This window comes from Nicotiana attenuata, chromosome 9 (genome assembly GCF_001879085.1).
Source record: "Nicotiana attenuata strain UT chromosome 9, NIATTr2, whole genome shotgun sequence".
Lineage (NCBI taxonomy): Eukaryota > Viridiplantae > Streptophyta > Magnoliopsida > Solanales > Solanaceae > Nicotiana > Nicotiana attenuata.
This window is the reverse complement of record NC_031997.1, coordinates 44,890,316-44,905,135: the sequence shown is the minus strand read 5'-3', so window position 1 is coordinate 44,905,135 and position 14,820 is coordinate 44,890,316. Positions and strand designations below refer to the sequence as shown.

Here is a 14,820-nt window from a genome sequence, read left to right as displayed (position 1 = left end):
CTGCCACCCCACATGCTCAACCAGCTAGAGGTAGAGGTCGGGGAGGTAGAGGTCGCCCTAAAGGGGGAGGCCAGGCCAGATACTATGCCCTTCCTGCTCGTACAGAGGTTGTTGCTTCCGATTCTGTCATTACAGGTATTGTTCTGGTCTGTCATAGAGATGCATCGGTTCTATTCGATCCAGGCTCCACTTATTCCTATGTATCCTCTTATTTTGCCCCGCATTTGGGCGTATCTCGAGATTCTTTGAGTTCCCCTATTTATGTGTCTACTCCTGTGGGAGATTCTCTTGTTGTGGATCGCGTTTATTGGTCATGTTTGATTTCTCTTAGTGGTTTTGAGACCAGAGCCGATTTATTATTGCTCACCATGGTAGATTTTGATGTTATCTTGGGCATGGGCTGGTTGTCGCCCCATTATGCTATTCTTGATTGTCACGCCAAGACTGTGACGCTGGCTATGCCAGGTTTACCGCGAGTAGAGTGGAGGGGTACTTTAGATTACACTCCCAGTAAGGTTATTTCATTTCTTAAAGCTCAGCGAATGGTTCAGAAGGGGTGTGACGGGTATCTAGCTTATGTGAGAGATGTCAGTATCGATACCCCTACAGTTGATTCAGTCCCAATAGTAAGGGATTTCCCTGATGTGTTTCCAACTGATCTTCCAGGCATGCCGCCCGATAGAGATATTGATTTTGGCATTGATTTGTTGCCAGGCACTCAGCCCATCTCTATTCCTCCTTATCGTATGGCCCCTCCTGAGTTGAAGGAGTTGAAGGAACAGTTACAGGAATTGCTTGATAAGGGCTTTATTTGGCCCAGTGTGGCACCTTGGGGTGCTCCTGTCTTGTTTGTGAAGAAAAAGAATGGTTCTATGCGTATGCGCATTGATTATCCTTTGCCTCGTATTGATGACCTGTTTGATCGATTACAGGGTGCTCAAGTGTTTTCCAAGATTGATTTGCATTCAGGTTATCATCAGTTGAAGATTCAGGATCCAGATATCCCGAAGACTGCTTTCAGGACTCGGTATGGTCATTACGAGTTCCTTGTTATGTCATTTGGGTTGACCAACGCCCCAGCAGCATTTATGCATTTGATGCACAGTGTATTTTGGCCATATCTTTACTCGTTCGTCGTTGTCTTTATTGATGACATTTTGGTGTACTCCTGGAGTCGGGAAGATCATGAGTAGCACATGAGGACAGTGCTTCAGACCTTGAGAGAAAACAAAATATATGAAGTTCTCAAAATGTGAGTTCAGGTTATATTCCGTGGCATTCTTGGGTCATGTGATATCTAGTGAAGGGATCAAGGTAGATCCAAAGAAAGTGGAAGCAGTTCAAAGTTGTCCCAGACCAACCTCAGCTACAGAGATTCGGTGTTTTTTGGTTTGGCAGGTTATTACCGTCAATTTATTGAGGGGTTCTCATCTATTGCGGCACCTATGACCAGGCTGACCCAGAAGAGTGCTCCGTTCAAGTGGACGAAAGAGTGTGAGGAGAGCTTTCAGAAGCTCAAGACAGCTTTGACTACAGCCCCAGTATTGATATTGCCTACCGTTTCTGGGTCTTATATAGTCTATTGTGATGCGTCGCGAGTTGGCCTCGGCGCGGTGTTGATGCAGGATCGTAGGGTTATTACCTACGCGTCCAGACAGCTGAAGGTGCATGAAAAGAACTATCATGTCCACGACCTTGAGTTAGCTGGTATTGTTCATGCCTTGAATATTTGGAGGCACTATTTGTACGGTGTCCCTTGTGAGATCTATACCGTTCACCGGAATTTGCAGCATCTGTTCAAGCAGAAGGATCTTAATTTGCGTCAGAGGAGGTGGTTAGAGTTGCTTAAGGATTATGATATCACTATTTTGTACCACCCGGGGGAAGGCCAATGTGGTGGCCGATGCTTTGAGTCGCCGGGCAGAGAGTTTGGGGAGCTTGGCTTATCTACCTGCAGCAAAGAGGCCCATGGCGTTGGATGTTCAGGCCTTAGCTAGCCAGTTTGTGAGATTGGATATTTCTGAGCCGATCGAGTGTTGGCTTGTGTGGTCTCTCGGTCTTCTCTTTATGATCGTATTAGGGAGCATCAATATGATGACCCCCATCTGCTTATCCTGAAGGACACGGTTCAGCACGGTGATGCTATGGAGGTCACTATTGTGGATGATGGTGCATTAAGGATGTAGTGGAGGCTATGTGTGCCTAAGTTGATGGTTTGGGTGAGTTGATTCTTCAAGAGGCTCATAGCTCGCGGTACTCTATTCATCGGGGTGTCGCGAAGATGTATCAGGACTTGAGGTAGCATTATTGGTGGCGTAGGATAAAAAGGACATAGTGAAGTATGTTGCTCGGTGTTTAAATTGCCAGTAGGTGAAGTATGAGCATCAGCGGTCGGGTGGATTGCTTCAAAAGTTAGAGATTCCGGAGTGGAAATGGGAGCGGATCACTATGGACTTCGTTGTTTGACTCCCACGGACTCAGCGGAAGTTTGATGCAGTTTGGGTGATTGTGGATAGGCTTACCAAGTCGGCTCATTTCCTTCCTATGATGACTACCTATTCTTCCGGGCAGCTGGCTCAAGTTTATATTCGTGATATTATCAGAATTCATGGCGTGCCGGTATCTATCATCTATGACTGGGGCACACAGTTAACATTACGATTTTGGAGAGACGTACAGTATGAGTTGGGTACTCGGGTGGAGTTGAGTACAGCATTTCACCCTCAGACGGACAAACAGTCTGAGCGCACTATTCAGATTCTTAAGGATATGCTCCGTGTGTGTGTGATGGAGTTTGGAGATTCTTGGGATCAGTTCTTGCCACTTGCAGAGTTTGCATACAACAATAGTTATCATTCCAGCATTCAGATGGCACCGTATGAGGCTTTGTATAGTAGGCAGTGTAGGTCCCCAGTGGGTTGGTTCGAGCCGGGCAAGGCTAGATTATTGGGATCATACTTGGTTCAGGATGCTTTGGAGAAGGTTAAGGTGATTCAGGATAGACTTCGCACAGCCCAGTCCAGACAGAAGAGTTATGCGGACCGGAAGGTTCGCGATGTTTCATTTATGGTTGGAGAGCAGGTCTTGCTTCGGGTTTCGCCTATGAAGGGCGTTATGAGATTCAGGAAGAGGGGGAAATTGAGCCTAAGGTTTATTGGTCCCTTTGAGGTATTGTGCTGTGTTGGGGAGGTTGTTTATGAGCTTGCCTTACCTCCCAGCTTGGCAGGAGTTCATCCGGTATTTCATGTTTCGATGCTCCGGAGGTATCACGGTGATTCGTCTCACGTGTTGGATTTCAGCTCGGTCCAATTGGATAAGGATCTATCTTATGTTGAGGAGCCAGTGGCTATATTAGACAGGCAGGTTCGAAAGATGAGGTCAAAGAACATTGCATCGGTAAAGGTTCAGTGGCGGGGTCAGCCAGTCGAGAAGGCGACTTTGGTGCCCAAGCAGGATATGCGCAGCCGTTATCCTCATCTTTTCACCACTTCAGGTATGTCTTTATGCTCGTTCGTACGGGTGTTCATGGTTCGGCTTGGATTGGTTTTTCTCTAAAAAGAAACCAAACCAAGTAAGTCGGTTTTTTAAATATTAGAACCAAACCAAACCAATTAAGTCGGTTTTTTCTCGATTCGGTTTATATCGGGTTTTGTCGATTTTTTGGTTTTTTCGGTTATTTGTCGGTTGTTTCTTAAATATAAGACATACACTACCAAACACATATTCCGGCGACCACATTTTCAATGTAACACTATCAAATCAATTGCCCTTTGAGAAATCTATTATTTACTAAATATATTGATGATAATTGAATAAAATAATGATGAATAATTTAAGGACTCGATTAAAAATATATATTTTTTAACATGAAATGGATTCTTACACTTAATAAAGAAAACTACCAATCAAACTAGAATATAAAGGTAAAGAACTGTACTAAAAGTGCAAACGATTAACATTCACCATAAAAGTTTTAAAACTTTATATAAAAATATACACATATATAGGTGTAATAATAAATTTGAAATAGCTACTCCTATAGTCGGTTTGGTTCGGTTTTTTTCGGTTATTTTTTTATTAAAACTAAAACCAAACCAAATTTGATCAGTTTTTAAAATTCAAAACCAAAACCAAACCAAACCAAAAAGTATCGATTTTTTTGGTCGGTTTGGTTTGGTTTGGGATTTTCGGGTTTTTATGAACACCCCTACTCGTTCGAGGACAAACGAATGTTTTAAGAGGGGGGATGCAAAGACCCGATCGGTCATTTTGAGAATTTACGCCCCGGTCCCCTATTAATTGCTTCCCCCGTATCTTTTTCTGCTATTGTACTTGCCGGGATGATTCGTTTTGAGTTTCGGAGTGTTTTGGGACACTTAGTCCCTAAATGAGACCTTAAATCTTAGAATTTGGACCATAGTCGGAACAATGTGAAGACGGCTCCGGAATGGAGTTCCGTCGATTCCGTTAGCTCCATTGTGTGATTTTGGGCTTAGGGGCATGTGCGGATTGTGTTTTGGGGGTCCGTAGATCATTTAGGCTTGAAATGGCAAAAGTCGAATTTTTGGAGATTTGGGCCAATAGTGGAAATTTTGATATCAGGGCGAAATCCGATTCCGGAAGTTGGAATAGTTCTATAGTGTTGAATATGACTTGTGTGCAAAATTTGGGGTCAATTGGACGTGGTTTGATAGGTTTCGGCATCGGTTGTGGAAATTTGAAGTTTCAAGTTCACTGAGTTTGGATTGGAGGGTGATTTGTGTTTTTAGCATTGTTGGAGGTGATTTGAGAGCTCGACTAAGCTCATATGATATTTTAGGATTGGTTGATATCGTTGGTTCAGGTTCCGGGGGCCTCGGGTGAGTTTCGGGTGCTTAACGGATTGGTTTGAGACTTATGCAAATGGTTGAAGTGTGCTGCATCTGGTGTTTTTGCACCTGTGCATTTTAGGCCGCAGGTACGAGCCGCAGAAGCGACTAAGGAGCCGCAGAAGCGGAATTGGACCTGCCCAGCTGGGTCCGTATATACGGTGAGGAGCCCGCAGAAGCGAAGCGTAGAAGCGGTTGAGGGACCGCAGGAGCGGGTCGCAGGTGCGGCCCAGTGCTCGCAGATGCGGTCCCGGCCCACATAAGTGATTTTCGCACCTGCGATAGATTTACCGCAGTGCGGCGCTGCCGGTGCGAAGTAGGGGCCCGCAGGTGCAGTTTGTCTGGCAGAAAAAGAGAAAATTCGAGCGTTTGGTGTACATTTCATAAAATTCGATTTTGAGCTTGGAGGAAGGCGATTTTTCGAGAGTTTTTTAGAGGAAATCATTTGGTAACGATTCCTAATCCTATATTGATCATATTTCATTAATCTATAGTTGTTTTCTGTATTTAATCAAGGATTTAGAGTGAGAAAGTTGGGGAAATGGGGGAAAAGTTCCCCAATTGAATTTCTAAGTTTTGAGTGGGATTTTGACATCGGATTTGGATAATTTTGGTATGAGTGAACTCGTGATTGAATGGGTGTTCATAATTTGTGACTTTTACCCAATTCCGAGACGTGGGCCCGGGGAGGATTTTTGGGCATTTTTCTAGTTTCTCACCTTAGCTTTGATTTCATTAGCTAAATTAGTTGTTTATAGCTATATTTACGTTATGTAATTGATTTGATTAGATTTGGGCCACTCGGAGTTGGATACTCGTGGCAAGAGCGTGATTTTGGATTGATTTGAGCTTGGTTCGAGATAAGTGGCTTGTCTAACCTTGTGTGGGGGAACTCCCTTAGGATTTGCTATTGTTGATATATGAGCGACGTGTACGTGAGGTGACGAGTGCGTACACAGGCTATTTGTTGGGAAAAAAACCCCGTTTTCATTAAGCAAATATCTATTTTTCCTTTAATTGAGCAACACTAGTATATGTAACTATCTTGTTTAGCTTAGGAAAGCATGCCTACGTGCCTTAACTGTCTTAACCGCCTTAACTGCCTATCTGAACTATGTGCAACATATTTAGTGAAAATTATTTGTCTTCTTTGATATGAACTTAGTCTAAACTGTAGAATTCCTTGTTGAAATTGTTGTTTATGTTGATTGAGTTGCATATTTACTTTGGGACTACGGAACGGTATTCCGGGAGATCCCCCTGCACGTTTATGTTTGGGACTACGAGACGGTATTCCGGGAGATCCCCCTGTACTGGATATTTACTTTGGGACTACGGAATGGTATTCTGGGAGATCCCCCTGCACATTTACATTTGGGACTACGGGACGGTATCCCGGGAGATCCCCTGCACATTTATGTTTAGGACTACGGGATGGTATCCCGGGAGATCTTATGTTCCTATCTCTGTGTACTGAATTGTTTTTCTGTGATTTCATCCTCGTTAAATGTTAGTATTTACCTTTGTTGCGATATATATATATATATATATATATATATATATATATATATATATATATGTATATATATACACACACACACACACCAGTAGGGCCGTGACCTGATCTCATCACTACTCGACCGACGTTAGGGCTTGGCACTTACTGGGTACCGCTGTGTTGTACTCATGCCCTTTCCTGCACATGTTTTTCGTGTGCAGATCTAGTACCTCTTTCCGGCCACATTTTCAGTGAGGCGAGACGAGTGTAGAGACTTCGAGGTATATCTTCCACGTTCGCAGATCTAGGAGTCTCTATCTACTCGTCCTTAAGGTAAAGACTTTCTTATATTTTTTTCTTCGTTGATAGTTTATGGAGTTTAGAAGCACTATTTACTTTTGTAGCTTGTGACTCATGATATTCCGGGTTTTTGGAGCGTTTATGTTCAGTTCGAGAGTGATTATTGTATATGCCGAGCGGCATTTAAATTATTTAATTAAATTTACTTGTTAAATTGTTAGTTTTTCATGTTTTCGTCTCATTTCCACAAAATGTTAGGCTTACCTAGTCATAGGGACTAGGTGCCGTCACGACGGTTCACGGAGGGAGAACTTGGGTCGTTACATGTACTCAATTAAATTTACAAAGAGATCTAAAGACAACACTCTTGCAACCAAGAGAACTGGATTAGGATACCACATTGGTTCCGAACCAGTATAAAAATTTCTGGTGTCATTTACTGTATTGCTCTCATATTATATTCCTTTACTGTTCGTTGTGATTTACATTTGTTTAAATTAAAAGAAATAATAGTTCTGTAGGCTGTCTCCGTATCAGTCGACTAAGTCTATACCGTAGTCGACCAATTTTTAATAGGCGTAAAATTCACCCCTCCCCTCTTGTACTTTAAGAAAGATGTATGTATTTTGTGTTAATGGATGAAATCGAGACCTTGATTCAGGATCTTACTTTATTTCTCAGGTAGTATGCATTCACTCTCAAAGTTTATCCTCTAGAATCCATGAATATAAGAATCTATTGCTTTTATGTGGATTGAACGAATATATATAGATTGATGTTGTCTATTTTGTCGAGATTCATGATAAGTTTGAATATTAATCTAGACACCATGGAAAATCTCTGGTATAAATCACATAAGTACATTCTGTCTAGGACTGTTTTTGCCGAGATCCCGTATTTAACCAGGCCCTTTATGTTTGTTATATTCTAGGAAGCCATGATCTTGATTTTATCTTTGTATAGTTATGCTACCAGTTCCTTGTTAGGCAGAATGTCTACCCATAGATGTGTGTTTGTGAGTTTCAGAATTATATTCATCTTACAAAGTTCTTTTTTTTTTTTTTTAAATCTTTGTGTATGTTAGGTATCATGCATTAGGCTTTCTCATGTTTAGATATTACATTAACCTTCTAATGACAATGGGCTAGGCATTACATCTTAGGATTTTGTATTGGGAAATAATCAGCTATGTCCATTTATAAGTAGCTCATTACAAAAATTGGCCAATTGATAAAATATTACTAATATTAGCCAAATTAGCCAATTAGCTATTTGTAGCAAAAAAAATATCAAATTTTTGCTTTGTTTTGAGTGGGTGTTATTAGAATAAATTGGGCACAACTTAAGGAGCTTGAATCTCAGTTTTGGGATGATTTGGTGAACTTTTGAGGTGGTTTGAATTGAAAATTCGAAGTAAAAGCTGAACATGAAAAAAAAATGATATGTGTATCACACTGTGTATCATTTGTGTATCACATATGTATCATATTTGTATCAATTGTGTATCACATGTATATCCATGTATACATGTGTGTGAGATACATGCCTGATACATGTTTGATACATGTGTCGCAGAAGACTTTTCAACTCGATTTAATTACGAATTTTGATACAAAACCAGTCCAAATCACCTCCGATCTTCCTCAAATTTTGTATATTGACTTATCTATATATTTTCAATGAATTTCAACTATACCCATTGAAAAAGTTCCTTTTTTGTTTAGATTTTTGGAATATTGTATAGATTTTTATATTTCATCACCTTATTTGCTACCCCGTCCATGAAATTTTCTTTCCGTCTTGTATCTAATGTTGCTAATCACGCTTAAAAATATGAAAGGTGATTTTTGCATGTGATTCTTTGAGAGAAAGAACCCTATTATTTGGTTTTTCAATTTTTGTTGGCTAGTTTTGGTAAGTCTATGACTAATGGCTAGAGGTTGGTAAGTTGACATTTATTTGGGATATTTGTGTAAGTTTCCCTTTTGTATTTGCTTTTAAAAAAATTGATTTCAAGAGTCGTGTGCTAAGCAATTTAAAATACGTTTTGATGTAGTTTAGTTTGGTTTTTTTTTTTCAAAATTTAATCCATCCACCAAGGTTTTCACCACCCATTGTGGTGAGGGTTTGGCCTGGACCCCTACCTTGTATATTATTAACAAAAGTGTATAATAGAGGGGAACGTAAAATCGGAACCTCTAAGATACATAAAGGATATACAAGAGAAAGGGGGGAACTACCGAACTAAATAAGGGGGAAGTTCCCTTTTTACAAATAAGCTCTCAAAATAAAAAGGTCCCATGATCATATAAGGATTTTCTGCCAGAATCCATATGTGTTAGAAAACCTTGCCCAATACCTTTCATTTGTGATCTGATTATAAAATTGGGCATTCCGATTTTGTCCAAATCTAGTAACTGTATCATCCAAAGGGAGTTTGTTTTTCAAGATTCTCCAGTTCAAGAAAGAGATTATGAAAGGAATTCTCTTATCCCAAATGTGATTGAGGGTATCATTTTTGTTTTACTCTCACTCGAGAGAAGCATGCCTTAGAATACTATCTTTAACCTGCAACTACTTTATTCTTTAATACTTTAATAAGAAAATTGAAAGCTTCTATTCAAACATTATATTTCACTTGCGTTGATTCACATTCTTACTGCCTTATTATTTTTCGGTTGTTTGAAATTCAAGTTCTCCTTTAGTTCTATCTTCTTTTTATTTCTCCATTCTTTCACACCTTGAAGCATATGGAGTCTTAATTCGAGATTCTTGCAATGGAGTCTCAAAATTAGACCCGACGCCACCATTCGAGCATAGGGTCATCATATACCATATTTCTTAGATGCACCAAATAGCAAGAAAACAAGCGAAACGCTTAGGGACACCTATGGTGTTCTTATTATTTGTTTATTATGTGTTCCATTTCTTGTTATGATTGATGACTAACTTGTGTTTTGGAATTATCTCAAGTGTGGGGTTGTGTTAGAAGCTCATGTTCAATGTAGATTTAACAGTGAAGTTATTAATCATAAAGAATTTTGCCTCTAGGTAGCGGGGTACCAACTTCATCATATAGAATAGAACACCTATTATAAAGACTTTTATATATGTTGTTTAACTAGTGTTATCACAACATTTTATATATAAAAACTTAATGCATTAGACTTCTGAAAGCAGTATTGCAAATCAGCGATTAAGGTGATAATTTTAAATCAATTTCTATTGGCACCAAGCTAAATATTTTTCTGAGTAATAGTCGATACTTTGAAACATACAAAGAAATTGCGTTAAAATAGCACGGGCTAGCCAGTTTCGGACTGGTCATTCAAAAATAGTCAGTGTTTGCATAGTCATTGAAAAATAGCCACTATTTTGCTGCAGCACGGATCGGTCCAGCATAATATACTGGAGATCAGTGCACATGTGTATGAACTTCCAGCATATTATGCTGGAATTCCAACAAACGGAAAGTTCCAGCATAATATACTGGAGATTGGAGCACTTGTGCATGAACTTCCAGCATATTAAACTGGACCGGTATATTATACTGGAACTCCATTATAATATGTTGGAGTTCTAGTATAGTTATGCTGGAACTCCATCATAATGTAGTGGAGTTCCAGTATACATATGCTGGATCTGCAGTATATTATATTGGAGTGTTTTCCGGATTATGAACAGTGTTTTCGTCCAGATTTATCTTTACATGAAAAGTAGCTAAATTTCAATTACTTTTGAAACGGTAGCTATTTTTGAATGACCACTTGTAAATCTGGCTATTTTTGAATTTCTCCCCTTTTTAACGTTGTGTTTAAAACTGTATTTTCTGCTAAGCCTAGATTCACTATCTAACTAGGAAGAATGTTTATGCCACTTACTTAGTTGATTTGTTATCCTATTCGAATCACTTTGTAATCTTGTATAGTTAAAATCATTTACTACTTAACTATGAGTTATTTTTAATACTTACAAACTATTTTACTTATATAACTTTACTATCAACCTGAGTTTGGCCGTTAACCGTAGTTAATGGATCATATAGGGTGCTTTAATAACTTTCCCTATAAGATTAATTAGAACTCTTTTTTAGAATTTCTAAGGTTGAGCAGACCATAAAACGGAGTTAACTTTAAGCACTACTTAGTTAAAATTGATGTCCTAACTCACTGTTAAAATAATTAGGTGGCGACTCTTCTTTTAATTAAATAAACTCGGAATTACCAATATGTTATACTCTAGTTTGACCTGTGTTAAAATGGGGTATAACAAAATTAGACAATAAAGAAAATATACTAAAAAAGCATACTATAGTAATATGGTTTGGTTAAGTGACCTACATAAATCTACTATATTAAAAAGAAAGAACTTTATTGAAAGAAAAAAGTATACCTAAACAAGACTCTTTAATGACTACATTGTGAGTGCTATTATTGTTGCTGTGAGAAGCAGAGATCCTCAATTTATAGATATCGAAGATTTTTCCTCCAAGAAAAGGGTAAGGTATATGAAGGAGATTTATTCCTTTTAGAGTCTTTTTCCCTTCCTTAGAATCCTAAAAGATTAGAAATTCAAGACAAAACCCTAAGACTTTGTGGCCTATTTATTGATACTGCTTATTTCCACTATTTCTTTTCTCTTTTGGGGTCTATCCGAAACAACCTCTATACCTTCTCAGGGTAGGACTTGTGATGCAACGGTGTACAAGTATCAAGGCCTTTTTTGGAGGAACTGGTCACATCCTACACTATGGTTGCACGATAGTACGATACTTCGGGGAATTATCTTCTTATAACATTTTGTAATTGGTCCATAATCTTGGAAAAATCAAGATGGACCTGTATCTAGTATTGAACTGACACCATTTGCCAATAATCTGTGCTCCAAACTAATATTGTGGTAGTTGTCATTTTGATACGAGATGAAAGTACCAAAAATAGTAGTAGCAAAGTTAGCTTCACTACCAAACATGACATTATGATCCTGTCATTGCTGAGTATTTGAAGATAAGGGAAGTGGAAAAGCACTGTCATAAAATCTCTATATATGGCGAGTTTGGCTTGAGGGCTTGCTGGATAAAAATGGCACATTATAGTGAGACCCTTAGCACTGTCCATATCTTTGAGATGACTTGGATTGAGACAGACGCCATTAGACACGAGTCTCGTGATGATTTTTAGAGCAGAGGAAGGGAGAAAATAGCATTTAGTTACTCATAAACAGTAGACAAAAAGGAATTTACATAACAGTGGATGTTTCAATATCTTTGAAGCTTCAGCATGTGATACATCACAAAAATCTTTTGTTATCATCAGAAGTTTAATTATTAACTATGATTAGATCTTATAATGCAACAATGCAGAAGTTCCATCTAGACCTTTTTGGCGAAAGTAATCAGTGTAGTCTTTCACTGTGGTTGCGCGATATTTTGGAGGATTATCTTCTGACAACAATTCAGGAATTGGACCGTAAAGCCTGGACGATGGTTGTGGACCAGTGTAGAAGAAGCATGCAACTGATATTCTTGGTCCAACTTTATTTGCCAATACTCTGTGCTCAACACTTATGTACTTATCATTAGATATGAGCTGAAAAACCACCAACAATAAGCCCAATTAGTTGCTAGAAATTTTACAAAAGATGTTCAAGGTTTAATATATATTTATTAATATACTAGCCTGTAGAAGATCTCCAATGTTCACGACGAGAGCACCAGGTGTAGGAGGAACATCAACCCACTGATTCTGATGAAGCACTTGGAGTCCTCCGATATGATCTTGTAGAAGCAATGTGATAAAATCATTATCAGAATGTTTATTGGTGCCTATGGTGAGTTCTGGCTGAGGGCATGTTGGATAATAATGTCCTAAAACAGCGAGCCCCTCCGCGCAATCCATATCTTTGAGATGACAACGATTGAGACCAAGACCTTCTGATAATAATTCAAGTAAGGAGCAGCCTAATTTCATCACATGCTTAGAATACTCCAGTAGTATTTCCCTGCAGAAATTTCAATTAAACTAATAAAACAATACATATCAATATTCAAGAATAGAAATGCTAAGTTCAATTGGCTCTCAGGGACCGTCCGAACAGGCCCGGAAAAAAAGGTAAAGTCTCGCTTTCCTTTGCCACTGGACTTCTAGTTAAATCTTCTTAGTTTCCCGACAGTATCCATCAAAAAACTTACATTAAGCATAAATTAATTGCAAGGAAGCACATAGCAATGCCAAAATTTTCATGGTTTATTCTTGACTTTTGTCGAAGGAGAGCCTTGAAGTAACGGAAAAGTTGTCTCTGTGTGACCTATAGGTCACGGGTGCGAGCCGTGAAAGCAGCCACTAATGCTTGTATTAGGGTAGGCTGCCTATGTCACACCCCTTGAGGTGCTGCCCTCTCCTCCCCACTACGTGAATACGAGATGCCTTGTGCACCAGGCTGCTTTTTTTTATTCTTGACTTTTGTCAAAACAGGAATTATAGTTTTTAGCATTAATTAATTGCTAGGAAGCACATAACAATGCCAATATTTTCATGGTTTATTCTTGATTTTTGTCAAAACAGAACACATATTTTATTACTAGGTAAAGAAATGAAATTGTTTGGTATTCTAAGTCATGTTCAGAACATACCTGTTTGCTGTTGGCAATTGTTCTGGACAGGGAGGAGTAGGAGCCATCAAACAGAAAAGTGAGTCTCTCCAATTTGCTGCAGGAACAGAAGGGCTATACAAATCAAAATTGCTAGTATAAATGACCTTTTTCGTACTATCTCGAGTGTAATACTCTTTCTTAACCTCAATATCTTGCTCAAAAAATCGTCGTGTTCCTTGCAACATTTCTTCCAGGACAGGTAATGGAATGCCATGATTAATCACTTGGAAGAAACCCCATGTCTCCGATGCATCTCGTACTTTATCCACAATCTCTTTATGCTTCATTGGATCCTCATCAATTTCTTCAAGATCTATAACTGGAAAAATGCATTGTGTTTCACAGGTTTCCGAGGACTCTGGCCTGTTTTCTGGTGGTAAAATGAATATTTGAGGTACCTCAGTAATTTCAGCATCAACAAGTCCTTTGACACCAGCCTTTGTATCATCAAAGGCTTTTAACTCATTCATTTTATCATAACTTTTCTGGATTTTGGCCTGAAAATTATCAGTACTAGAGACTACCATCTTCTTTGCTAGGATACAACAACAACAACAACAAACCCAGTGTAATCCCACAAGTGGGGTTTGGGGAAGGTAGTGTATACGCAAACCTTACCCTTACCTTGAAGGTAGAGAGGCTGTTTCCGATAGACCCTCGGCTCAAGAGAGAGGAATCTTCTTTGCTAGGATGTTATGAACAATTAGAGTGGCTGAGTCTCTTAGAAGCTAATGGGAAGCATTTGGATATCAAAAATACTACTACTTCTCTATGCAAAACACTATCTTTTCTGTCCACAAAAATATAAGAGGCTTAAACTAGGAGATTGACCTGATAAGCTTTAAATGGTTGATGAGTTTTACAGAAAAATATTTCTAAAGATATGGAGGATTTCTTAAAATGAGGAAACACAAGAGGAAGAGAACATTTAGATATCTGTTCATATCTCATAGTAGCTAGAGTTGATATTGACAAAGAGACACTAGCTTTAGACACTTGGAATTTGGACCATAATTGTCACCATCACTAATTCATACCAATAAACTAGCTATTTTCAGCAGAAGAAAACAAAAGGATTAGTTAATAATTTTTTGTCCCTTTCGTTGGTCACTGTCTGAACCCACTCGCATTCCTCTCTCCAACCCCAACCACCCAACTCCGAAAAATAGATGAGGATATTAGAGAATATAGTAGTAGTGTAACTAGCCGGCCGGTCGTTTTGAGCTCTAGCGCATCGTTCAGCAGTTTGAGGCCCTGAGTAGCTTCACTTCAGGTATTATGACTTGCATGCGTGGTCGGAATTGAATTTCGAGAAGTTCGGAGTTGATCTGGAAAGAAAATTCTCATTTCGGAAGCTTTAAGTGGGAAGAATTGACTAAAGTGTGACTTTTGAGTAAACGACCTCGGAATTGAGATTTAAAGGTCCCAACAGGTTCGTATGATGATTTTGGACTTGGGCATATGTCCGAATCGGGTTTTGGATGACCCGGGAGCGTTTCAGC

The 14,820-nt window shown here is 39.0% G+C and overlaps 1 protein-coding gene across 1 annotated transcript; it reads right to left on the bottom strand.

The window, feature by feature from the left end:
• On the bottom strand, positions 11,855 to 14,285 carry LOC109232358 (1-aminocyclopropane-1-carboxylate oxidase homolog). Its single transcript, XM_019398097.1, has 3 exons — positions 13,298 to 14,285; positions 12,345 to 12,666; positions 11,855 to 12,254 (listed from the first exon to the last, which is right to left on the bottom strand). Exons 1-3 carry the CDS (start codon positions 13,843 to 13,845, stop codon positions 12,003 to 12,005), a joined length of 1,122 nt encoding a protein of 373 aa, XP_019253642.1. The 5' UTR covers positions 13,846 to 14,285; the 3' UTR covers positions 11,855 to 12,002.